The sequence below is a fragment of the Canis lupus genome, chromosome 29 (genome assembly GCF_003254725.2).
Source record: "Canis lupus dingo isolate Sandy chromosome 29, ASM325472v2, whole genome shotgun sequence".
NCBI lineage: Eukaryota > Metazoa > Chordata > Mammalia > Carnivora > Canidae > Canis > Canis lupus.
In genome coordinates, this window is record NC_064271.1 from 31,886,059 (window position 1) to 31,913,884 (window position 27,826).

The 27,826-nt window shown below is 38.9% G+C and overlaps 1 protein-coding gene across 7 annotated transcripts in view; it reads left to right on the forward strand.

Annotated features, from left to right (window-relative positions):
* Positions 1-15,717: 15,717 nt before the first annotated feature.
* The window catches only part of LRRCC1 (leucine rich repeat and coiled-coil centrosomal protein 1), a 39,051-nt gene continuing 26,942 nt past the window's right edge, over positions 15,718-27,826 (forward strand). The window contains exons 1-6 of one of the 7 annotated variants that reach the window (XM_025433469.2): positions 16,552-16,845; positions 19,461-19,666; positions 19,970-20,035; positions 23,817-23,984; positions 25,913-26,088; positions 26,182-26,388. In XM_025433469.2, coding sequence (XP_025289254.1) covers positions 16,757-16,845; positions 19,461-19,666; positions 19,970-20,035; positions 23,817-23,984; positions 25,913-26,088; positions 26,182-26,388 — 912 coding nt within the window. In that variant the 5' untranslated portion in view covers positions 16,552-16,756. Of the gene's footprint in view, positions 16,846-17,034; positions 17,866-19,460; positions 19,667-19,969; positions 20,036-23,816; positions 23,985-25,912; positions 26,089-26,181; positions 26,389-27,445; positions 27,529-27,826 lie in introns of those variants that run through there. The other 6 variants (XM_025433466.3, XM_025433465.3, XM_025433468.3 and 3 more) reach the window with 6 other exon arrangements.

A 27,826-nucleotide genomic window follows, 5' to 3' on the forward strand; every position in this document is an offset into this window, starting at 1 on the left:
GAAAAAATAATTTATTCAGGACAAGATAAGTGTTAAAAAAAAAAAAAAAGTTCAAATGAGCTCATAAGGTTTGCCAGATCACCTTCTTTTTTTATTTTTTGTTATAGTTAAGCCACTTTCAAAGATTATGTAAGAAGTTATTTTTTATAAATGGCCTTTATTTTTGTATAAGAGAGCTGAAATACTCAGTGAAAATATCCCTACATATAAGATTACTGCACTTACCCTTATGGCTAATTTACTTTACTGATTTACTTACTGGTTAACATTTCCTACCTAGCAGTCCTGACTCCAGAGGAAATCATGTCCTTATGTATGGCTGCACAGAACCAGAGCGAAAACACTGCCCCATTCTCCTGAAGAAAGTGGGCTTCTAATACACAGTACGTCTCTTTGCATACGTTAAGAAAAATATGCTGCATTGATTCATACCTGGGTCATCCGTTTATTTAAAAATAAACACTTAAAAGTTCTAAGCAATCTTTAATTTTGGTTATCTCCTAAAGGGCAAGATCTAGCAGCAGAAATATGGAGATCATCAAGAATATTATAGAAAAAAAAGCAGAATACAATAAATTAAGTTGAATAGCTGATCCTGCTACAAAATTAATGAATGAATAAATGTTTAAATTAATGAATACATATTAGGTGGACTAATACCTGCAGATTGAGATAAATTAGGGGAAGAGTACTAGCCTACATACATTTAATACTAGACAAGGTTATATTTCCATGGCCAGTGTAGATATATAAATTAATCCTAATATGTGAGGTAATCCAATAGATGTTTCACATATAGGATCTCATTCAATACTATGCCACTCATCCCACAATATGAAATTATTATCCTCATTTTATAAATGAAGAAATGTGGATTCCAAAAAAATAACATAACTTGCTAAAAACCATGCTACCGGTAAGTGACAAAGTGGGATTCAAATCTTTGCCCACTTGAATGCAAAGTTCACATTTTTTTCCATTAAACTACAATTTCTTCTCTTGGTACTCATCTACAAAGTATTCCTTCAGAGTTAAATAATATCAGTGTTACACCCCCAGTGGAGACTTCTCTTTCCAGAACTTTAAAAATCTTCCTTTCTTAATTAGCCATGACTAACTTGTTCACTGGCATATGTGATTTAAAAAATAATAATAATAATTAACATGAGAAACACTTTATGGCCTTAAAAGAAGTCACAAAATCATAGAACAATTCACAAGTTAATCAATCATTTATAGAACCAAATTAGATTCAATAATAAAATGCTTGTGGAAAGATGAGATGGCTAAATTAAGGAAACATCAATGTTTGAAGAGCCTTTCAGAAACACAGAAAGAAAGTGTAAAAAAAATTGCAATCCATGTTGTTTCAAAATTACTTCTCAGAATTTAAAAAATGGAAAAAGGCAAAAATATGCAACTCCATAGAGCAATAGAACTCTTCCATGGAAATATTTTAATATTTAGTGGCTCAACAAGACAGGAATCTTTGCATGTCTTATAAAGAGTATTAAAATATTCTTCACTGAACTTAGCTGTCTCCCTGAGTATTTTGGCTGTTTGTGCCATACTGATTATCATCACCATGCTTAGACGTGCAGGGCTGGGAACAACCTTCCCTAAAAGAAGAGCACCAAGGTATTTTTTCATAAGATCTCTTGGATCCTCTGTTTCTTTCCTCAGTCTTTGGATCAAACTTTTTGTTCATCCTTAAAGAATGGCTGCTCAACCTTATTACTCTCTGGCTGCATGGATGTACCATAGCTCTTCTATGCAAGGTTCTAGATGTCCATGGAGCACAGCTGGGCAAGTAGAGAGGCTAGAATAGAGCTGGAGGAGGTACACAACAGAGGACTGTGAAACAAGTAATTTTGTGAATTTATTGTTTACTTGTGTAAGCAAAGTTTCTCGTTGATGGTGATCATCAAGAACTTGAAGACACCATCATCAAAAATGATTAAATCAAAATCATAGTCAAGGGACGCCTGGGTGGCTCAGCAGTTGGGCATCTGCCTCTGGCTCAGGGCGTGATCCTGGAGTCCTGGGATCGAGTCCCACATCAGGCTTCCTGATTGGAGCCTGCTTCTCCCTCTGCCTCTCTCTCTTTCTTTCTCTCTCTCTCTCTCTCTGTGTCTCTCATGAATAAATAAAATCTTTAAAAAAAAAAAGCATTGTCATTTCAAATATAAAATCTCTTTTCACCTCCAAAATTAATTTTTGAAATCATATACATTTTAGAATAATTTTGTTAAGTTCCATAAAAGATTAAGTTGGGATTTTTATTGCGATGGAATTTTATTTGAAGTATATTTGGGGAGAACTGACATCTTTACAATAATGATTATAGCTTTCTCTAGATTAAATCTTTTTTGGGGGGGAAGGGGTCCTTTTATAAGCTTTAGGTTTTTCCATAAAATTTTACACATCTCCTGTTATATTTACTCCATAAACATTTATAATTTTTGTTACTATGTCAATTGAGAAAATCCAGGAGAATATATGTAGAAAATCATATTGTCTGCAAATAGAAGCAGTTTATTTTTTTTAATTCTTAAAATTGAATAAAAAATTATTTTTCTTACAGCATTGGTTCAAGTTCATTTTAATAGAGCAGGAATCCTTATCTTGCCCATGACTCTAATGAGAATACTTGCAATGTTTTAGGATGATGTTTGCTGTAGGTGGTGGGGAAATGCCCTTTATTTAATTAAACATCATCACCTATTCTCAACTTACCAAGATTTTGTTTAATTATGACAGAATATTGATCCTACCAAATGACCTTTGGTTCTTTCAGGATAATTACAATTTCTTCTTTAATCTACTAAATTAAGGTATATTTTGATCTTTTCTAGCTTAATGAATTTTTTTTTTCTGCTAATCTAGATAACAGTTTATCAATTTTATTTAACTTTTCAAAATACCAACTCTTTGTTTTGTTGGTTTTTTCTATTGCTTTTCTATTTTATCTATTGCTAGCCTTTATGTCTTTTTTTTTGTAAATTTATTTTTTATTGTTCAATTTGCCAACATATAGAATAACACCCAGTGCTCATCCCATCAAGTGTCCCCCTCAGTTCATGTCACCCAGTCACCCCCACCCCCTGCCACCTCCCCTCTCCCCACCCCTCGTTTGTTTCCCAGAGTTAGGAGTCTCTCGTGTTCTGTCTCCCTTTCTGATATTTCCCACTCATTTTTCTCCTTTTCCCTTTATTCCCTTTCACTATTTTTTATATGAACAAAATGAATTCATTCCCCAAATGAATGAGACCATATAATGTTTGTCCTTCTCCGATTGACTTATTTCACTCAGCATAATACCCTCCAGTTCCATCCACATCGAAGCAAATGGTGGGTATTTGTCGTTTAGAATGGCTGAGGAATATTCCATCGTATACATACACCACATCTTCTTTATCCATTCATCTTTCGATGGACACCGAGGCTCCTTCCACAGTTTAGCTATTGTGGACATTGCTGCTATAAACGTCGGGGTGCAGGTGTCCTGGCGTTTCATTGCATCTGTATTTTTGGGGTAAATCCCCAGGAATCCAGAAGTGGACCTTCAACTTTATGGTCAACTAATATTCGATAAAGGAGGAAAGACTATCCATTGGAAGAAAGACAGTCTCTTCAATAAATGATGCTAGGAAAATTGGACATCCACATGCAGAAGAATGAAACTAGACCACTCTCTTGCACCATACACAAAGATAAACTCAAAATGGATGCAAGATCTAAATGTGAGACAAGATTCCATCAAAATCCTACAGAACACAGGCAACATCCTTTTTGAACTTGGCCACAGTAACTTCTTGCAAGATATATCCATGAAGGCAAGAGAAACAAAAGCAAAAATGAACTATTGGGACTTCATCAAGATAAGAAGCTTTTGCACAGCAAAAGAAACAGTCAACAAAACTAAAAGACAACCTACAGAATGGGAGAAGATATTTGCAAATGACGTATCAGATAAAGGGCTAGTTTCCAAGATCTATAAAGAACTTATTAAACTCGACAGCAAAGAAACAAACAATCCAATCATGAAATGGGCAAAAGACATGAACAGAAATCTCACAGAGGAAGACATAGACATAGCCAACATGCACATGAGAAAATGCTCTGCATCACTTGCCATCAGGGAAATACAAATCAAAACCACAATGAGATACCACCTCACACCAGTGAGAATGGGGAAAATTAACAAGGCAGGAAACCACAGATGTTGGAGAGGATGCGGAGAAAAGGGAACCCTCTTACACTGTTAGTGGGAATGAGAACTGGTGCAGCCACTCTGGAAAACTGTGTGGAGGTTCCTCAAAGAGTTAAAAATAGATCTCCCCTTCGACCCAGCCTTTATGTCTTTTTCTTGAGGAGCCTATAATCTTTCTCCCTCTGGTGTCTGACTGCCTTCCCAAGGGCCAGGCCATGGAAAGATGCTCCATCGTTCTTCCTGTGAAGCCCAAATTCTGCAATTTCTTCCTATTTAGCAGAGCTGTGCTGGGCATGCAGCAAGCCATTCTTCCCATTTCCTTTGTTCTTAGCTGCCTTCATGAACTATGGCAGGTCCATTGGTGCTATGGAGAAACCAACCCCTCCAACAGCTCCCAGATAGGCTAAGACCTTTGTGGCATGCTCTACCCTTTCCTCTGAAAGAGGCCAACGTGATTTCTTTGTACTGTGCTGGCTTAGGGAGAGACTGAAGTAGATAAAGTGGATTGTTCTAAGCCTTTTCAACACGGTGGCTCTTAGTTTGTACTACTCTGAAGCATTGAGATTTTTTTTTAATATTATTTATTCCAGAGAGACACAGAGAGAGGCAGAGACACAGGCAGAGGGAGAAGCAGGATCCATGCAGGGAGCCCGATGCGGGACTCGATCCCAGGACTCCAGGATCACACCCTGGGCCGAAGGTGGCACTAAACCGCTAAGCCACCCAGGCTGCCCGCATTGCAAAATCTTAACTGCATTCTGGACTCTTTACTTAAAGGTATTTTGGGCACATTATCATTGTTAAATCGGTGTCTCTGAGGGGAAATGAGAGCTGGAACTTCCTTTTCCACTATCGTGCTAATGCCACTCCTCTCTCTACCATGAATTAAAAGTTTGTTCATTAATTTTCAGTCTTTTTTTTAAGATTTTATTTTTTATTCATGAGAGATACAGAAAGAGAGAGGCAGAGACATATGCAGAGAGAGAAGCAGGCTCCACGCAGGGAGCCCAATGTGAGACACAATCCCAGGACTCCAGCATTACGCCCTGGGCAGAAGGCAGACGCTAAAACTGCTGAGCCACCCAGGCATCCCTACTATTTTATTGTTATGTAATAAACTCATTCAAAGTTCTGGTTTTCTCCTGAGAAATTTTTGGCCAAATGCCACTGATCTTTTTTTTAAGATTTATTTATTTGAGAGAGAGAGAGAGAGAGAGAACACACACCCAAGAGCAGAGGGAGAGGCAGTGGGAGAGAGAAAATCCTCAGACTCCTCACTGAGCAGGGAGCCCAAAGCAGGACCTGATCCCGGGACCCTGATATCATGACTTGAGCCAAAACCAAGAGCCAGATGCTTAACCAACTGAACCACCCAAGTGCCCCCAAATGCCACAGACGTTGAAATGGATTGCTTTAATTATCATAAAGGTATAAACTGTGATTTACATTTATTCAGGAGTATGGTTTTTAAACATCAAGTTACACAGACTTTTTTTCGATGAACATGTCTTTATTTTGTTCAGGTATATTATTGTGGCCAGTGAATGTATCCTGTTGGGAGAAAAATTTAATCCACACTTAAAGGTTCTTCCACTGGTGTAAGAATTAAACTAACATGAGACAGTTTAACAAAAGAAAATAAAATTTAATTTTGTATATATGGGAACCCCACAGCCATGAAAGGTTCAAAGACAGAAAGGTAAAATGAGGTATACATACCATCATGAGCTAAGGAATGGAACAGGAGTCTATAGCATCAAAGGCAAGGAGGTCAGTGCATGAGGCAATAAGAACAGGTGTTTGGTAACTAGATGTTTCCCCTGCCATACAGATAGGCCATTCAGATAAAATGTATCTCTGGTTAGGACGCCTGGGTGGCTCAGCGGTTGAGCCTCTGCCTTTGGCTCAGGGTGTGATCCCAGAGTTCCGGGATTGGGTCCCCCAGTGGGCTTCCTGCAGGGAGCCTGCTTTTCCCTCTGCCTATGTCTCTTCCCCTCTCTCTCTGTGTCTCTCATGAATAAATAAATAAATAAATTTTAAAAAAATGTATCTCTGGTTATAACTCCTATTCAGGGAAAGAATCCCCCAATTTAGATTCTTCTAGGTAGTTAAGGAAGGGGCAACAGTTTCTCTTGAGTCTGCAGAGTCTCAATTGCCTTCCACTCAAAACAGTACATCTGCCAAAGCAGTGCATTTGGGGGAAACTTGTTCTATATTCCTTTAGCCCCACCTTTGAAACTTGGAAGAAAGTTTCATAATCCAGAAGCTAAACTGATAGATTAGTCCATATCTCAATAAATCAGCCTCAGTCTTGAGAATAAATAAGTCAGTTGAGTTAAATAATTGTGTCTCATTTCAGGAAGCAGTCTTATAGGTGGGCTCCCAAAGTTAGGCCTATATTGTGCAAGCAATCAGGTAACAAAAGAAAAACAAACGTTAATGACTGGAGCAAATTATAAACCCAGGATCTGAGTCTTGAGTGCTGCGAGATTTCTAGATGTCAGACGAGAGGCATCTTCAGAGAGAGCAATGGCAGACAGTGGCAATCTCAAAGATTTTCCTGATTTGAAGTTTGAATGTCTCTGGTGATCTGAGTGGCCCATTCAGTAACAGGCACAAAGATCATCTAAACATGGGCTGTTGGGATGATTTCTCTGACATTGGTATCATGTCATATAGCTTGAGTTTGCCGGACTTCAGGAGAAAAAAAGGGCAGCTTTAGTTCTCAATGATTCCAAGTCAAAAAGAAGGGAGAGGGCAGCCCCAGTGGCTGTGGTTTAGTGTTGCCGTTGGCCTGGGGTGTGATCCTGGAGACACGGAATCGAGTCCCACATTGGGCTCCCTGCATGGAGTCTGCTTCTCCCTCTGCCTGTGTCTCTGCCTCTCTTACTCTCTGTGTCTCTCATGAATAAATAAAATCTTTTTAAAAAAGGAGAAATTGTAAATTTTAGTTTGGAGAGTCTTAGCCAGATATTTTAGGAAATCAGAATTCATGATCCAGTCAAGTTTATAGGCAAAAACAAACTCTCAAAGATCTAATATCCACAACGGTGTGTTACTGAAACACAGTTTTTCACTCTAAAATCACCCTCATATCCACCAAAGATAGCCAAATTAGATGAATTTATTTGCAAAGTAAGTCTGGTTTCAAAAAACTTGGCCTGATTATTTACATAATTGCAGCAAGAAGAGTGAGTGACCATATAGGCTCTTTTTAAATCTACGTTGCTAGAACTTTTTACAAAGAATCTTCAGATTGAACTTTTAACAGCCTCTGAGGCCTAAGCCAAATACTTCCCATCAGACTTGCCAGCAATATCTATATATTTGGGTAAGTTCCTTCTTCTCAAGGTCCCCAAAATATCTTGAGGTGCCTGTCAAGCACCTGTGACAATATAGGCAAGTCTTGACAATATAACCAATGTTTCCAATTATATCCTATTACAAAACACAATTTTATTGAACTTATGCAAATAACTATATTGCCATGAAAATAAGAAAAACCTCTGAAAATGTCCAAATTCTAGAGGGATCGAGTAGGAAGAAAAAGATAAATGTTTTGTATTTGTTTACAAAGGTATATTTTACCAAATTGCTAGAAGTCACAGACAGCTTAAAAGAAAGTTTCTTTAGATCTAAAAAAGTAAACACTAGAGAACCACCAATGTTTCAAATAAGTCACAGAAATTATAATCCTCTTCTTCAGTTCATTCAGTCCTGTGTTATTTAATTCTTGTTGTGTTCGAATCCAGTTTTCCCACCAGTTCTGGAAATTCTTACCCAGTTCAGTAGTAAGGTTAAGAAAAACCTGTATTTGTCAAAAGTTCTTTCCATGAATCTCCTTGAGGATGAAGCACTTTTGTAAGGAAGCTTTTGGAAAAGTATCAGAATAAAACAACAGCTGTCTGTATATGACAAAAGACTTTTTAAAAAATTGTAATCATTAGAGAACTGATGAGAACTCGTTATAATGGACTTGACAAGGAAATGTGGTTATCTCTGTGACATATGACACTTCAGTAATTAGAAGTACAAGTGCATGTACTTGTACTTGAATGTAGTAGTACATTCATTATACTACGACATATTAAAATTTTAAAAATTTCATACATGTTATAAATAGTTATATTAGGGATTCCTGGGTGGCTCAGTGGTTGAGCATCTGCCTTCTGCTCAGGGCATGATCATGGGTCTGAGGATCCAGTCCCACATCCAGTCCCACATAGAGTCTCACATCAGGCTCCCTGTGGGGAGCCTGCTTCCCAGTCTGCCTATGTCTCTCTGCCTCTCTCTGTGTCTCTCATGAATAAATAAATAAATCTTAAAAAAAAAATAGATTAGTATTCACTCATATAATATAACCTAAGACAGTTTATCATTATTTATTTGACAATGCTTCCCATATAATTTAACATACCAAATAAGCTTACCTAATTTAATCTCTCTAAGGTCAGAGAACAAATCTTTTGAGATGTTTCAGGGACTCTCGGGAATATCTCATATCTCAATAGTAAGCTTCTTTTTTTTTAATATTTTATTTATTTATTTATTTATTTATTTATTTATTCATGAGAGACACAGAGAGAGAGAGAGAGAGAGAGGCAGAGACACAGGCAGAGGGAGAAGCAGGCTCCATGCAGGGAGCCTGACATGGGACTTGATCCTGGGTCTCCAGGATCAGGCCCTGGGCTGAAGGCGGCACTAAACCGCTGAGCCACCCGGGATGTCCCTCAATAGTAAGCTTCTACATGAAAAAGAATTTAGTCAAAACTTGATTTCTGGGAGTTTGTAAAAAAAAATATTTATTTATTTTTATTTATTTATTTCAGAGAGAAAGAGCACACAAGCAGGGGGGAGTGGCAGAGGGAGAGGGAGAAGCAGGTTCTTCTTGGAGGAGCATAGCAGGAAGCCTGACACAGGGCTCCACAGAGCCAAGGACTCTGGCATCATGACCTAAGCAAAAGGCAGACGTTTAACCAACTGAGCCACCCAGAAAACGCTGTCAAAAATATTTTTTTAAAAAAAGGTTCTAAAGTTCTTGCCTAAATAAGATCAGAGGCCATTACAAAACTTAAAACTTAATTATCTATTCAACCAATGTGGCAATAAAAGATTTTAAAGGCAAACACAGAAGGTTACATAGGTTACATACATAGGTTACAGAAGGTTACATACATAACCTTGCTAACATAAAAGGTTAGCAAAACTTATTTCTTTTATTTACTTTTTTAAAAAAGATTTGATTTATTTATTCATGAGAGACACAGAGAGAAGTAGAGACATAGGCAGAAGGAGAAGCAGGCTCCCTGCAGGAAGCCTAAGGCAGGGGCTCAACCACTGAGCCACCCAGGTGCCCCGAAAACTTAGTTCTTTTAAGATAAGATATTTAGTTTTCCTAAATAATCAAAAACTTTATAAATATAAAACATAGAATCTTTGCTTTGAAACATATTATGCTAAAGATAAAGAAAAACCTTTGTTTACAATCTTATTAGGAATAGACCAATAATCTGAGAAAACTGTCATTCTAACAAAGAGAAAAACAAAATTCTAAACTTGCAGTATACTTTTGATAGTAAAGCTCATTTACATAATTAAATTCTTTCTATCTTAGCCAGTCCTGACTGATAAAGCTTTGAATGTAGGTAAAGCCTGGAGATGACAGCCAAGAATTCTTGGACGTCTTTGGTATAAAAAAGGTGGTTTTATTAAAGCATAAGGACTGGACCCCTGGGCAGAAAAAGCTGCACTGGGGTCATGAAGAGAATGGCCCACTATACATTTTCAAGTTGGGAGGGGATTAGGGAATAGCATTAAGTCTCTAAGGAATTTTGGAAGCAAGGTTTCCAAGACGTTGAGGGGCTAGATATTGTTGGGGAAAGGTCATTTATTATTGTCTAATAAAACCTGAGTCATCAATGTACATTTATGGGTCATATGCTTGGGAAGATGATCGCCAACATATACCTTGGGAGGTAAAGATAAAGGAAGTTTCCAAAGGAATTTTTATATGTTAAAGTAGACTTAAAAGGATCCTGGGGGTCCAGCTAAGATAGCCTTTGCTATTAGCAAAGTATTAACAACGAGGCAGCTTAGTTCTTAGAGGAATGTCTGTTTCAAGAACTTGTCAATGGGCTATAGGTAGTACAGAAATTTAATAGTTTTTCTTCTGCTTTTGTTTCTTACCTCACTGACCATGCATAAAATTCCTTTCTGAAGATCCCTTTCCCTGAAACCTCCTACAATTTTCTTTTTTATAGTCAGATTTTTTCTTATGTTTTCCCTTTTTAAATAGAGACAAATTTCGTCCTAAAGTCAACCTCACTTTAGGACAAAATTATTTTCTTTTTCTTTAACCAAAAAAAAGCATTTCTACTCCTTATATCCTTTCTTACTAAAAACACACATCATATTCTCTTTACACACAGAGATGTTTCCATGATTATTTCTAGTAGCTTTAATTACATTAGAATCCTTAACTCTTAGAAACCTAATTTCTAATGAAAACTATGAAGTAAACAACTGTGTACCATTATACTGGCAAATTTTTTAATTGGCAAATTTTTTAATACGTTTCATAATTTCTAGAACCATTACTATGTGCTTCTTCATAGTATAATCTTTCAATAAAGCACAAAACATGTTTACCAATAGACCCAAATGTATCCTTAATTTCTCTGTAATAAGGAATTCAAAAGTAAATAAATTTATATTCAGTAATTAAAGTTTCAATATTTTACCTTATTTGGAAGTGATCTAGATATTCAATGAATTTAACTTAACTCATCACTTAACTTAGCAACTTTAAAGTTTTAAGTTACCAAAAGAGTTTGGTAAAACTATTTTAAAAGTTTACTTAAAAACTTTTTATCTTATTTGCATCTATTCAATTTAATTGCTCCTAATAATTACGTTCAGATTACTCACATGAGACATCAGACAAAGCCAACCATTCTCCCAAAATGTTTTTTTGTTGTTGTTGTTGTTGTTTTTGCTGTTTAAAATTTTTTAAGAGTTATAATATAAACTTATTTGGTTAGTAAACCCAAGTACCATAAAAGTGTTATATTTAATATTGATAACTCTAAAGGCATGTCTATTTTAATTAAACCAACATACTTCAATTAGCTTTTATTCATTAAAGATTTATCCTAGATCACATGAACTAAAGAGTGTTTGGGTTAGTTTTTATATTTCTGAGGGCTTTAGAATAGCCAATCCTTACAAGTGCTTGCCTTCAAATCAACTATATAGAGCTACTGTACAAATATTGGCAATACTATCTGTAGAAAAATATCACATATATACAATATATAACATACATATACACACATATATATACACACACACAGAGACATAGAGATCTGTAGTTACTAATATTTGTAGAGAGAATTTTTCATTTGTCCAATTTCCAAATACGTCCTCTTTCCTCCTTTTTTTTTCCTTTTCCTTCAGTTGAGAAACCTCTCCCTAAAGAAGAAAATCGAATTTAATTTTGTATGTATGGGAATCCCACAAACATGAAAAGTTAAAAGATAGAAAGGTTAAATAAGACATATATACCATCCTGAACTAAGGAATGGAAGAGGGGTGGAGGTGGTTAAAGCACAGGGCAATAAGAACAGATGATGGTAATTAGATGTCTACCCTGCCATACACATGGGTGGGTTCAGATAAAATTTCCCTCTGTTCAACTCTTATTCGGGGAAAGACTCTTCCAATTTAGATTCTTCTAGGTAGTTAAGGGAAGGCAAAATGTTCTTTTGAGCCTATTGGGTCTCAAATGCCTCAGCTCAAAACAGTCTGCATTCCAAAGTGGCACATTTTGAGAAGATTGTCTCTGAACCCTGTTAGTCCCATAAATTTTAAACTTGCTACAATTTCTGAATTGTAGTGCAGTGAATGTCTAATTTTACTACAATGAATTTTATAAATACTCATGTTGACGTATATGTACATGCATAGACATGACTAAATAGAGGTAACAAAAGATTAACAGCATTACATTTTGATCCTACGGGAATGAGTAAAACACTAACGGTCACTCAAACACTATGAAGAAAAGGAAGGAGAAACAACTATGGTTGCCTTATACCTTACGTTCAAATCAGTAAACAAAGCTTATAAAATCTAACTTATTAAGTTCTCCTTAGGTATTGTCTCATCACTCTGACTCTTAGGGATTTTGTCTAGCCATTCATTTTTCTCCCTTGGTTTACTGCAACAATCTCCTTAATTTATAGCTCTAATCTGCCTCCAATTCAGCCTCCCCACTCAGTTTCTAGACATAATGTCATAAAACACAAGTTTAATCCTGTCATACACACACACACACACCCCAACTTACTCTCCTGTCTTGTGGTCTTCCATCTCCTTCCTACCTCACTCACAACTGCCTGCAACCATCACACTATTACCCCATCACCACCTTCCTTCACCAAATACCAACTTCTAACTGACCATTGCAGGTTCTCCAAGATTGGAGTCAAGCCTAACTTTCTATTCTCAGCTCTTGCTTCCTTATGTGCACACACACCCTCAGCACACATCAGCCTTTCTAAACAACTTACCATTTCTAGAATAGACCCTATTATCTCTGCCTCCCCCACAATGCTACCTTGCTGCCCCTTCTGACTGCCTATCTCATCCCTGATCTCACACTAGTAAGACAGATTTCAAACATATTGCCCATTTTTGTACCCCACAAACACTTTATAGATAGCGTGAAAAGCAAGTCCAAGACAAACTTAAGTGATGTTTAAAAATATAAACCACGGCGGCACCTGGGTGACTCAGTCTGTTAAGTGTCTGCCCTAAGCTCAGGTTATGATTCCAGGGTTCTGGGATTGAGTCCCTGCTCTGCAGGGAGCCTGCTTCTCCCTCTCTCTCCTGTGCTCTCTCAAATAAGCAAAAATAAATAAATAAATAAATAAATAGATAAATAAATAAATAAATATAAAAAAATAAAAAAATAAATAAATAAAGCTAAAAAATAAAATATAAAGCACATAGTAAAGTTGTTTACATATTACTTAGAATATTAATGATAGGCTCTTTGAATTTGAGAACTGAAGTCTCCTATAGAAACTTATTGGGAAGTCGGGTGGCTCAGCGGTTTAGCACCGCCTTCAGCCTAGGGTGTGATCCTGGAGACCCGGGATTGAGTCCCATGTCGGTCTCCCTGCATGGAGCCTGCTTCTCCCTCTGCCTGTGTCTCTGCCTTTCTCTCTCTCTCTCTAATGAATAAATAAATAAAATCTTTTTTTTTTAAAAAAAGGAAACATTTAACAAATTGTTTTGCAAATAAAGAATTTTGAAGCAACACCACAGTTTCCAAACATTTGTGCTAAAAAAAAAAAATAAACAGGCAAACAATAGTGATATTAGTTTATCAAACTCTGATTTTAAAAAGTCAATTCTAAAGTGCTAAGGCAATTCAGACACAACCTGGATTTTTTAACTCCACTAACAATAATCAATATTTTAATTAATCAATTAATAATGATGCCCATGATTTTGGAGGAAAGATCCAATACATTTAACATCATCACAACATGATTTGTTTTTTGTATCAGTTATTTGTTTTAGGTAAGGCTATAAGGCTATAATACTTATCCCCACTGAAAATCTCTATTTTAATGGATCGTCCTAGATCAGTGACTATTACCAATCATCTAATCCCACGTAACACATTCCCTCCAGAATTGACTGGCTTAACACAAAACACTTTATTTAGCTCACATTTCTGTTAACTTGCAGTTTGGGGGTGGGTTCAGCTAAGCAGTTCTGGGCTCACGCATGTTATCTGTATGTCCTTAGCTAAAGTGACTTGTTCCTGCTTCTCATAGTCACTCCTCCTCCAGCAGGCTAGCCTGGGTTTGTTTGAATGGCAAGTCAGCCAGACTTCCAAGACAGGGAGCAAAAGCATGCAAGGTGTTTTGAGGTCCAGCACTAGAATTAAATGAATTCTATTGGGGGGGGGATTAAAAAAAAAAAAAAAAAAGCAGAAACAAGGACTCCAGAATCAAGGAGCCACTGAGAAAATTCCACCTTCACTTCCTGTTGGAAGGAGCTGCAGACCTATGGCAAAGCACACGATTATAGGAAACAATAGATTGTGGCTACAACTTTTAGAATGTGACAGGTATAGCCAAACAATCGGAGACCGACGACATTTATGTATGAAAATACCTTCGGTATTAGATTAGAAACATTAGGTTAGGCTTTTATTTGCGTGCTAACAGGGACCACCAAAGATTTTAGTTCAAGATAGTGACGGGGTCAGAGCTGACATTTTTTTTTCCTTTTTCATTTTTCTAAGAGATTTTATTTATTTATTCGTGAGAGACAGAGAGGCAGATACACAGGCAGAGGGAGAAGCAGGCTCCTCGCCCGGAGCCGGATGCGGGTCTCGATCCTGGGTCTCTGGATCTCGACCCTGGGGTCTCTCAGTCTCCATCCTGGGTCTCAGGGTCTCGATCCCTGGTCTCTGGGTCTCGATCCCAGGTCTCCATCACGGGTCTCTGGGTCTCAATCCTGGGTCTCGATCCCTGGGTCTCCATCCCTAGGTCTCAATCCTGGGTCTCTGGGTCTCGATCCTGGGTCTCAATCCTAGGTCTCTGGGTCTCGATCCCTAGGTCTCGATCTCTGGTCTCTGGGTCTTGATCCCGGGTCTCCATCCTGAGTCTCTGGGTCTTGATCCTAGGTCTCCATCCTGAGTCTCTGGGTCTTGATCCTGGGTCTCGATCCCTGGTTTCTGGGTCTCGATCCCTGGTCTCGATCCCTAGGTCTCAATCCTGGGTCTCTGGGTCTCGATCCTGGGTCTCTGGGTCTCGATTCCGGGTCTCCATCCTGAGTCTCTGAGTCTCGATCCCTAGGTCTTGATCCTGGGTCTCTGGGTCTCAATCCCGGTCTCCATCGTGGGTCTCCATCCTGGGTCTCTGGGTCTCCATCCCGGGTCTCCATCCCGGGTCTCTGGGTCTTGATCCTGGGTCTCGATCCCTGGTCTCTGGGTCTCGATCCCAGGTCTCCATCCTGAGTCTCTGGGTCTTGATCCTGGGTCTCGATCCTTGGTTTCTGGGTCTCGATCCTGGTCTCGATCCCGAGGTCTCAATCCTGGGTCTCTGGGTCTCGATCCTGGGGCTCAATCCTGGGTCTCTGGGTCTTGATCCCGGTCTCCATCGTGGGTCTCCATCCTGGGTCTCGATCCTGGGGTTCAATCCTGGGTCTCTGGGTCTCGATCCCAGGTCTCAATCCCGGGTCCCTGGGTCTCGATCCCTAGGTCTCTATCCCTGGTCTCTGGGTCTCGATCCCTGGGTCTCAATCCCTGGGTCTCGATTCCTGGTCTCTGGGTCTCAATCCTGGGTCTCAATCCTGGGTCTCTGGGTCTCGATCCCAGGTCTCAATCCCGGGTCCCTGGGTCTCGATCCCTAGGTCTCCATCCTGGGTCTCTGGGTCTCGACCCTGGGTCTCCATCCGGGTCTCTGGGTCTCGATCCTGGGTGTCTGAGTCTCGATCCCGGGTGTCTGAGTCTCGATCCCGGGTCTCCATCCTGAGTCTCCAGGATCACGCCCTGGGCTGAAGGCAGCCGCTAAGCCTTGGGGCCCCTGGGGCTGCCCTTTTGTCCCTTTGTCTGTCTGAAGTAGGCACCCTGCCCAAGGCGGGGCTTGCACTCCCCTAAGATCGAGTCAGATGCTCCACCCTCTGAGCCAGTCGGGCGCCCCTCCTCCATCTTTTAAATATCCCCACGACCTAGAGAGCAACCCGACCAGGTCTCTTCCACCTCCCTACCACACTCTTTTCCTACCTGGCATGCCCCTCGCTTCCAGAACGTCCCTTCACCTAGCAAGGCTCTGCTCAGTCCCTGGGAACTTATTTCGAAAGCCTCCCCGCAACCCAGGCCGCTACTCAGGTGGCTCAAACGCTGCTGGGCTACTTCCAGCGCTCACCCCGCTGCACGGCGATGCTTCGTCTCCTCCCCTGACCTGCGAGTGCCTCCGGGAACGAGAACGGCCTTCCACGGATTCCGCCCGGCACACGCGGGACACCCCGTGGGTGTTTACTAAATCCGAAGTACGTGCAACGGCCGGCGGGGTACGGGGGGCGGGTAACTGATAGGCGTGTACGACCATAGTTCCGCAAAGACACGCTGCTGTTAAATCGCCTTCAGGAGTCGGCCGCCTCCGAAGCAGAAATCATCGAAGGGTTTCGCAGGCAAGACGCAGCCTTCTTCAGCCCACACGCGCGCGCGCGCGACGGCCTTCCCCTTTACGGCAAAAAAAAAAAAAAGTCCCAAGAGTCGCGCCGTAGATGCCGTAAAAGGGAGGGAAGCTCTTGGGGAAGGAAAGCAGGCTGCCCGCTTTGCGGCACTTGTCAAGGCGGGAGAGTGCCCGGCTGTCGGTTGGAGCTGCAGGGAGGGCGGGGCCGGGGGAGCCGTCGCCCCGCCCCCTCGGACAGGACTTCCGCCCACTCAAGAGGCGTGTTCCGGGCTCTCCCACCCAGCTCTGGGCGCCGGTTAAGACCACGCTCCCCGTCGCCGGTGCCATGGAGGCGCCGATGGAGGCGGAAGTCGAAAATGAGGACGGCGACAGCAGCTGCGGGGATCTGTGCTTCATGGACAAAGGCCTACGGAGGTAAGAGTGTGCCCCGCAGCGTGGAGGGGCCCGCGCCCGCCCCGGGCGCCGCGGAGGCGGGCGGCGCCGCTTAGCGCAGACCCGCCCCAGCGCCGCTGGCTTCCGGCCGCCGGGCTGCGCCGGAAGTGCCCTGAGCCCTCCTCCCTGCTCCGGGGCCCTGCAGCCCGGAAGCTGCGCCCCGACCTCCTCCTCCATCACTCGAGGCCGGTCCTCCCCATTCCCTGGCTCTCCTCTCTTTCCTGACGAGCCTTCCTCTGCTTGCTCTCTACTTGTCGGTTTTCTGGGTTCTCTCTTGTCTCTCCTGCTCTTTCTACCTTCACTAGAGAGTGGCGCTCCTGCATCTCTCTGGCAACCGTGGAGCGAAGGTTTACCGCTCTTCCTTGGTTTTGACCCAATTCTCTTTGCCTGCCCCCCCCCCCATTCTGATTTCTCCTTTGCAGAGCGCTGGGATGCATACGTCCTTCTACTTTGTGAGAGCGCTAAACCATACGTGGCTAAGGATTTCCCTCTTTGATGCAGCCCAAATCTCTGCGGTTCTTGCTCTACTGGCTGGCCCCTACCTTATCGTTTCGGTCTTAGGATACGGCTCTTACCATTTCTCCATTTAACGTCTGTGATGAGCCGGTACTGAGCTACAGGCAGTTCCGTAAATAGGGTTCTCCTTGGCTTTGCACTTAACTGTTCCTTTGTGGCACGCCCTGCTCCATGCAGAACCTTGCTGCCCATAATTAAACCATCTTGCCCCGGATCATGGTCTAAAAATGGGCCAGAAGACCCCAGGGAGATGTTTTCTAAAGGAATATTTAAATTAGGATTAAGTATTTAATCCTAATTAAATAATAGAGGAATATTATTAAATATACTTGATAATAAATGTCACCTGCCGAACGCCATCCACGTGTACATATTATTATGTATGTTATCACGGACCCTCACGATGGTTCTGCAGCGTCGTAATTTCACAAGTGACAGATCTGAGACTCAGAGGATCTAAGTCGTGTTCTCAACTTCTTGCAGCTGGTGAGCAGTTAAGTTCAAATCCAAACCTGAGCCTGTCTAATTTTCACCGTCTTCCTTTTTTTTTTTGCTGTACCGCATTAATTTTCCCAGTACTGATTTCCAGAAACTGCAATGTGTCGGAAAATACGTGGCTGTCATCGAGAGCGTGTGTTAATAAGAGAAGGATAGCTCGGTTAAGTGACAGTAGCTAGGTAATTGGGAAATATTTCAGTCACATGTAGGGATTTTTTTTTTTAATTTTTATTTATTTATGATAGCCACAGAGAGAGAGGGAGAGAGGCAGAGACACAGGCAGAGGGAGAAGCAGGCTCCATGCACCGGGAGCCCAACGTGGGATTCGATCCTGGGTCTCCAGGATCACGCCCTGGGCCAAAGGCAGGGGCCAAACCGCTGTGCCACCCAGGGTTCCCTGTAGGGATTGTTAGTTTCAAAGTGACAAATGCTTTATCTTTTTCTGCCCCAGGTTATTAGGTGCTTCAGTCTGAAGCCTAAGGGAGGAGGTAAAAGACCTACCTGATGGCATATTTAAAGTGTTTATGATTTTTTAATTTTGAATTTGAGATTCTCCGTGCTAATTTGGAAGCAAGCACACCAGAATTCCTTGTTTCCCTTTTACTCCCTGGCTACTGAACTTCTCACTTCTCTGCTGCCAGAGTTAAGCTTCCGCTACAGTAGCTGCTACGGAACATGGAACAAATGCCCATGCATTGTGTGTGCCTATTCCTGACAGTCCTCCCTCCAGCATATCTGAACTATATGCACTGTAGGTTTTATTCCTGGAACTACCATCTTGAGGAGAGGTTCAGATTATAAATGGCAGTACTTAAAAAAAAAAAAAAATGGCAGTACTTGGGAGAATGGAGAAATGAGTTGTGTTTAGGGGAGGTACATTCCAGATTTATAGAAAGGAGGGAAAAAAAAGAAATGAGGATAAATTTTTTTCACTAGAAATAGCAAGAACTAGTGGTTTCTTTTGAAATCAACTACATTCTGGGTTAAAGAGGTGTTGGAGTCCGTAAAGAAAGTAAGATTATAAACCACAGTGCCAGATCTGGATTTATACTGCCTCAGGTAACAACGACAAGAACGTGGACAATTTATTTAATTTCTGCTGCAGACTACAGTATCCTTATGATACCTGTTGCTTAGAATTGTGGGGATTAAATGAAATGAGGAAACGGAGGCTTAGACAAATTAACTCCTTTATTCAAGTAATTTAACAAAGGAAAAATAGTGATAGAATGCAGATTTGAACTGGGGTATTAGGGTTCCAGGGCCTTGACCGGCACCGAATCACAGCTTTCATTATATGTTGATGACTTGGTTGCTAATAGAAGGTAGAAATGCCCAGGGTCTCTTATCCCTTTTGAGTGAGTTTCTTGTTTATCTTTATGGTCTAAAATACCAATTAGTGGTAAGAAGCACTGTACCCTACGAGATATTAAAAGGCTACCAAGAGGAGGAAGGATTTCATTATAGAATGAGTAGAATACGTACTTAACCATCTACATGCTGTTTGGTTAATTTTAATTATTTGGTCATAATTTTTAAATCTGTTTCTTACTTGTTTTGGTAATATATATTTTCTTTTATAGCATGTCAGAGTTATCTTTAGATTCATCCCTTCATGCCATCAATCTTCATTGCAATAACATCTCAAAAATCGAAGCCATTGATCATGTTTGGAATTTACGACACTTAGACCTGTCATCTAATCAAATAAGTCGAATTGAAGGGCTAAGCACACTGACAAAGCTATGCACTTTAAATTTGTCCTGCAATTTGATCACAAGAGTAGAAGGTTTGTAAGTGATTTTCCTGTGATACTTTTCTTAAGGAAGATGATTTAAGTCCACTTTTCTTCTTCCCGAAAGAATGGAACAAATATCATAAACTTTTGAAAACTGGCCTTAAAATTTACTACGTAAAAAATTTTCTTCTAGAAAAGTTAACAATTAAGTATTTTGCAAAATACTAAGAAAATTGATTTCACTGTTACCAGAGTATAAATTTGCTTCAAAACTGTCTGAAATAGTATTGTAATACTGTATAGCTTTAAGTAATTATTTGAATTCTGTAAAGGCTTTATTTTATTTTATTTTAGGACTTGAAGCACTAACTAATCTGACTAAACTGAATTTATCCTATAACCACATAAATGATCTTAGCGGTAAGTAGTTAATCGTATGTTTTCTATAGTGCTGAATGTTTGCTATGTGATGAATTAGGCTAAACTCAGCCTGCTGAAAACTGGATAATCCTGTTTTTGACCAAAAATACCCCTAGAGAATGTGCTTCGGTCATAATTCTTTCTTGCTGGTGCCAAAGCTAATGCTGAATAACAAATAGGAATGCAAACTAGAGTGATCAGTAACAGAAAAAACTTGGACTTACTTCAAGAGAATACTGTTTTAATCTTATATAATCGATCAGTAATATGTTATTTAAAAAATCGTTCCAGGGCAGCCTGGGTGGCTTAGTGGTTTAACGCCACCTTCGGCCCAGGGCCTGATCCTGGAGACCTGGGATCAAGTCCCACGTCGGGCTCCCTGCATGGAGACTGCTGCTCCCTCTGCTTGTGTCTCTGCCTCTCTTTCTCTCTCTCTCTCTCTCAAATAAATAAATAAAATCTTTTAAAAAAAAAGATCTTTAACATTTTAAGTAAATAAACTAAATTAAATTAAAAATAGTTCCAAAAGAACTTTTACGATGATGACAGTGTTACATATCTGTGTCGTCTGACATGGCAGCAAGTAGCCAGATGTGTCCTTAGAGCACGGGAAATACAACTTACGCAGTGAGGAACTGGATTTGTAATTAAATTTTAACTTGAATTTACGAAGCGGCTTGTGACTAATTCTGTCCTACTGGATTGTGTAACTTATTGGACCATACTGCGCTCCAAAAGCCGTGTTGTACGTTGAACATCAAATGACTTTCTGTTTGACCTTCAGCAGATCTGAGGAGGTTAAACATTGTTACCTATTTTTTAATTGATTAAAGTGATACACTGATAAATCGAACACACTTTCGTGATGTGTCAAAATTGGTGGAATTCTTCTACTTACCTTCATCACCCTGTCAGCAATGGAAGCAGTCTTATCCATGTGTTTATTTTTCTCTCATGCTTGGAAAAAACTAGCCTATGCCGGGTATTTCATATACAAAAAATTAAAGCAGTCTGTTCCCTACCAGTAAGCTGGAATAGCAAGAATATTTTAATTTTTAAAAATTTTCCCCAAAAGATCTGAAAGTATTAGAATTGAAATTTGTTTAAAGATCTTATTTATTTATTCATGAGAGACAGAGAGAGGCAGAGACACAGGCAGAGGGAGAAGCAGGCTCCATGCAGGGAACCTAACATGGGACTTGATCCCACGTCTCCAGGATCAGGCCCTGGGCCGAAGGCAGATGCTCAACTGCTGAGCCACCCGGGCGTCCCTAGAATTGAATATTAACCTTACCTTTGTCACTGCTATATGATGTTGAGCAAAGAATATTACTGTTTGGATACAGTTTCTTTATCTGAAAAATGTGAATCTTGGATAAGACTGCTCATTCATTTACTCAGCAAATGTTTATTGAAGATCACTGTATCAAATAATGTTCTGTAAAGATTTAAAAAAAATATATAGTTCTTGTCCTAGAGCTTACATTGTAGTAGGGAAGAAAAACAAAAAATGAGATCATGTCAGCCCCTCAAAAATAAGCAAAACATTTGAGCAGACCCTTCCCCAGAAGGATATCCAAATGGCAGATTGGCACATCTGAAGATGAGAAGAGGGACACATGAATTAAAAGTGATAGAATGGTCTGTATCTCAGTTATAGTAGTGGTTACACAGTTGTATGTGCTTGTTGACATACATAGAGTTGTACATGTAAAAAGTGTATTTTAGTGACTTTATATAAGATTGTGATAAATATGAAGAAAATACAACAGGTAACGCTGTAAATTCTAATCGATAATTCTTAAAATGATATTTTATATGTTCAATATTTATTATTTATTTGTTTGTTAAGTGCTGCAAAGACACTAAGGTACTTCCAACCTCAACCTGATAAAGGGACAGAAAGGGCAGTATGGCCAGAGCATAGCAAATGAGGGATTAGTATGCTAAGAAAAAAGAAGAGAAAGTAGGCAAAGGCCAGATCCCAGCTTCACACTCATGGTAAAGAAAGGTTTGCATATGATTCTAGGTAAAATAGGAAGTTTTAGGAAGGATTTAAACAAGTGACATATATGTGTTTTTAAAGGATCACTTTGGTTGCTGCATGGGTCAAGAATGGATTTTAGGAGACTAGGAGTGGAAGTCAGGTGACCAGTTAGGAAGCTATTCCAGAGGTCTAGGTGAGATGATGGAAACTTGGAGTAGAAATAGGGTAGAAGAGCAAATGGTTATATTTGCAGGTAGAGTTCATAGAACTTGCTGACAGATTGAGATAAGGAAATGAAGAAAAGAGGAATCAAGGATAATTGAGTTTTTCCTGTAGCAATAGGTAGATGATGAGACTGGTTCCTGACATAGGAAAAATTGGGTGAGAAACAGATTTAGAGATAAGAGGATGAGAAATAAGGATTCTATCTTAAACTTGAGAACCTTGTTAGACATTATGTATGTATGTATATATGTATATGTGTAATGCACAGTTTGGGGTGGGTTATGGTTGGAGTTGTAGATTTGGCGCATCAGTGGTATTTGTAACCTGAAACTATAAGGGGTTCTGGACAGTATGTGACTAGAGAAGGGCAACCAGGAATGAGCCTTTAAAATTGAATAGTAAGAAGAACATAAAACAGAAAAAACCAGTAACATGAAACAAGAACATAGAGATACGGTGGTAAATTAAGAATTGCTAGTGCTTATAAGAACTCATGATAGGAAATCTGATCTTGTAGACAGTTGTCAGAGAAGACTTTTCTGAGGACATGAGGGATGAATAGAAGTTAATGATGAGGACTATAAACAAAAGAAAAGAGGCAACCCTGTAGAAGAGAAGTAAAAGTTAACCCAAGAAAGATGGAGGAGAGAAGAGTATTCCCATCAGGTTGAAGAAACTGAGGGTAAAAGGGGGGAAGGTGGGTAAAGTTAAATTTATGTATGGAGTACTAAAGGAAGCAAAATTGTAAAATAAGATCTTAAGAGGAACAGTGTAGAGTGCATCTCAGAGCGGTCCTTCCAGAAGAAGGGAGACCAAGGCTTCATTCACTGACTCACTGACACTGACAGTTCCCCTTTTGTTGAGGATAGCCCCTGAGGGTGTTGGCTCCCTTACATTTCTCGATTGTACCTTTGCTCAAAAGCTCCATTTTGAAGAGAGTTCTGAGGCAAAAAAAGAGAAACATGAAGTGCTGCAGTGGGGCAGACTGGCAGCATGCATGGCCCCATCCACCGCAGCTGCAGCTGAAGTCAGAGGCTGGTCAAGGAGATGTGGTACCAGGCACCAGTAACCTCTGCTGGAAACCTAGTTCCTAACATTACCATGCTCTAGTTAAACTCATGTAAGAACTGAATCAAATTGTATTTTATGCTCAAACCAATAAAATTGAAGGGTACTGCAGTGTTTGCTTATTTCTGCTAATTAAGAATAACGTGTTGATTGAGAGCCTGAAGCCATTGCTTTATGCTTCTCATAGAAGTACGTACATTGGCCTTGGGAGATCCATATGTTCTGTTTGAAGAGAACCAGAGACAAGGAATCTGTGGGCTAGGGCCTCAAAAGTGATGCTGAACCCGTGTTTCTTCAAAAGAACAACCGAACCCGTGTTTCTTCAAAAGAACAATCGTCTTTACTCGTACTCAGTTTATTACATGTAGCTGTTTGCAGAAACTTAATGCTACTTCTTTGCATCAAAATCTAATCTATATAAAAATTATTTTTAATTAGCTATTGGAAAAATGACTTCAGTGGCATCAAAAGAGTTTTTTTTTTTTTTTTTTCTTACTGCAGGTTTGATTCCCCTTCATGGAATTAAACATAAACTTAGATACATTGACCTACATAGTAATTGTATAGATAGTATCCATCACTTACTTCAGTGTGTGGTAGGATTAAACTTCTTGACTAATCTTATTTTGGAAAAAAATGAAGAAGATAACCCTGTCTGTCGTGTACCAGGTATGAGCAATTAATTTAATGCTTTTTGTAACAGTTAATATCCAAAACTCCTTTGTTTCCTGCAACTGGTGTTTATGATCTCCTTTTATTTGTCTTAAGCTTTGTGACTTTTTATTATACATTTGGAAAATTATAATTGCAAATAAACTTATTAATATAAATTATGGTTAAAGAACACAGGATAAACAGATAAGTAATTTTAGGCACTTTTATATTTGATAAGTGAAGACCTCATGATTAAATTATGTTATTATAACATAGTCTTATAATACTATGCAGCCATAAAAAAAGAAGTAGAATATTTAGCTACTGATAGGCAATTATCTCCCAAGGTATATTTATGTTAAGAGAAAGAAAAGCAAGCAAGTTACAAAACATTGCATATAATAGGTTACCATTTGTGTGCAAAGAGCAAGGGATTTGCAGAATATATATATAAAATACCTAGAAGGCTACACACACACAAAAAGAAAAACTGATAACAATGGCTAATTCCAGTATTAAGTAGCTAAGGATCAGGAAATGGAGAAAGGATGGAAAGGGAGCTGAGAATCAGGAAATGTCAGGAAAATTTTTTCCTGTGTACCTTTTTAATTTTATTTGTGAATGTGTTAAATTATTAATGATTTTTGTAAGGAAGGAAACTTAATATGCTATGTAGAAGATGCTGCTGAAATGCCATTTGATCTAATTCAGAATCACTGAAGTTGGCAAGTACAAAGCAGACCAGACTGCAATTTCTAGAACTCCCTTATTTCAATGGCTTAACCTAGCAATAAGAAACAAATGTGGAATATGAATATATATTCTAAAGATCTGCTTGGGTAGTTGGCTACAAAGTTGGCTCCATTCTATCCTTAATATGCAACTATATGAAGGCTTTTCCGAGAGTGGAAACCTGTTTTGATAATTTTATTTCACAGAAGAATATAATAGATTTGAGATGAACTCTTTTCTTAAGGCCGTATAATACAAGTCACCCTAAGAATGAGGATAGACTTCAGTTTTCTGGGGGAACCCTGTTTTTGAAAAAAGTCTTATTTCTAGAGCAACTTTATTTTTCTTTACCCACCCAAGTTGGATTTTTTTTCTAACAATTTATCTTAAGAATCTCTGGCTCCTACAGTTTGAACCTTTGTTTTTCACGTTATTTAATAAGATATTTCAACACAGTTGCCTTCCCTCCTAGAATCGAAGGGATACTTACTACTAAAATTACTTTTCTCCCTTCAAAATCTCTAATATTAACTTGCCAGACTTTTTTTATTTCTTTTGGAATTCTTCCAATCACATCATTGGCCTTTGTTAGACATACTTGCTTTTAAAATTAGTCAGGCAAGTGAAAGTGTTTCTTTTAGCCTGAACACCAAATCAATGTTAATTTGTCAGATTTCTTATACTTAACTGTATTTAGGGAAAATAAACATATTCTTGAATAGTTGATAGATTATTTTAAACTTAGTTATATGTAAAAGGGAGAAAGATAGGGGCATTTAATTTTACTAAAGGCCTCATTAGTAAAATTCTGGGTTTCTAGTTGTTACCCACATTGTCTTGATTTATATTTGTGCTAATCATATTACAAATAAAAGACATGTTTGGCTTTCCGTTCAGAATAAACTGTTACTGGTATCATGCATTTATAACTTTAAGCAATTTTAGAAAGATAAATCCAGCAATGATTTCTAACTTTCTGATCTTCACCAGGAAGATTATGTGAGAGGGATAATGGGGAGTATTTTGTTTGTTTTATGTTTAATGATTACATACTGAGGGACTAAGTACCTTTTATTACAAGTTTACTAGTTGCATTCCAGGACTAATTTAATCATTCAAGTGATATATCTGGTTGGTGATATATTTAGTGTATTTGAGAAATAACTAACTTTTGAATGCCTGACTTTTCATTTTGAATGATTTGTTTCCAGGGTACAGAGCAATTATGCTCCAGACATTGCCACAGCTTAGAATCCTAGATTGCAAGAACATATTTGGTGAGCCAGTAAATCTATCAGAAGTAAATTCATCACGCCTACAGTGCTTAGAAGGTCTTTTGGATAACTTAGTTTCTTCTGATTCTCCCCTAAATATAAGTGAAGATGAGGTATGGTATTGTTTTTTTCTAATATAAAAGATACCTTCAAATTTTAAGTAATAATATAAATTTTAAAGGTTTTGGTTTGTTTCTGTATCATAGATAATTGATAGTATGCCAGTGGTAACACCACCCATCGATGAGATAGTTCCCTTGGATCAGTTCGCAACACCAGCAGATACTGGTTTGACATCCTTTATATCTATATGTCCATCTTCTGAGCCGGAGAAAGTTAATCATGAAAACAATTTTCATAATGACATGAAACTTCAGAAATTAGATGATCAAATTTTACAGCTTCTCACTGAAGTAACTATTTTTCCTTTATTTCTAAGCAGTGTGTTTGTTGAAAATAAAAAAGTCGTTAAGAAAATGTAAAATAAAAATAGCATAAAAGCTAACCAACCTGAAACAATTTATAGTTAACATACTGTCATATATGTATATTTTCCTTTATAGAAATGGGATTATGTTTTATAAAATAGTAGTAGTAGAAAAATGTACTTTCCTTATTGTCCTTCAAATGTTGATTATGTAATTCTTTTGTTCTGCTGTACTTCACATTATTTCTGTGCACCCACTTTTTGACCTTGAGTAAACACAGAACTCTTCTGACTCAATGTTTATTAACATAGAGGATATGTGAGTTACTTTGGGCCTCTACTATTTTCAGTTGTTTAATGATCAAAACTGCTTCTAGAACTTATAGCTGAGTGACAGGTTAACTTATATAGTTCCTGCTTCAATTTCTGTTTACATCAAACCTCATGAAATTACTCTCTACTTTCTTTAGATAATTCTTTTTTACCCCTGCTACTGGTCCACTAGCTATTAGAATCTTTGAATTATGTGGATGTACTACAGTGCCTAGATTTTATTGCTATTTGGGTCTCCAACCCTTGCTCTAGCATTCTTGACTGTGATGTACAGTAACAGCTGTTTTCTTAAACACCACACCTCTCAGAATGCAGTGGATTATTACTTAGCCCCTACCTGGATATAGGATAGAGATACTGTGGTACAGGCCAAGAAGCTATTAATCAAATGTCAGTTTGACCTACATATTTGTAATTAAATTTTAATATTCAGAATTTTTTTGTCCAAATCAGGTGGGGGTGGGAAGTGAAAACACTAATGGTGGAATTATGGTTCAGAGGCTTTTTAATAATTCTGAATTATTATCATAGTTATAACAGTAACATAACAATGCTGGATAAACAAAAAGTCTACCCTGGGTCAGTAAATGAATAAAGCTGTAAGGACTTTGTGTGCTGTAAATCCCTAGATGCTTCATTTGGGCCACAGATGTAGGTAGGAATAGAACTGGGATAAGAATGCTAGTCTAAACATTCTTTGACATCATTGATAATGTGTCACTGAGTTCTTAGACTTCTCCATTTCCTCAGATTTCATCGTTCATCTTTTCTAATGGCTGACTCTTCTACCAATGTCAGAATTTAGATTTAAATTTAGTAACTTAAATTTGAAGTGAACTTTTGTGCCACCTTTTATGCTATCCTTATTTCATTGTCACAATACCCCAGTCAAGTAGCTAGGGATTAATATATTGTTCTTGTTTGTATAAAAGAAACCCAGGAGTCTGTGTCCTTTATTAGCAAGACAGAGTTAGGCTTCAGACCCAAATCTCTGATCCCCATTCTGGTATTTTTTCTACCATCATGCTTCTCACTCAGTTATGGTGATAATTCTTCCTACTTTGTAACCAAAAATACGAGTCTAGCTATCT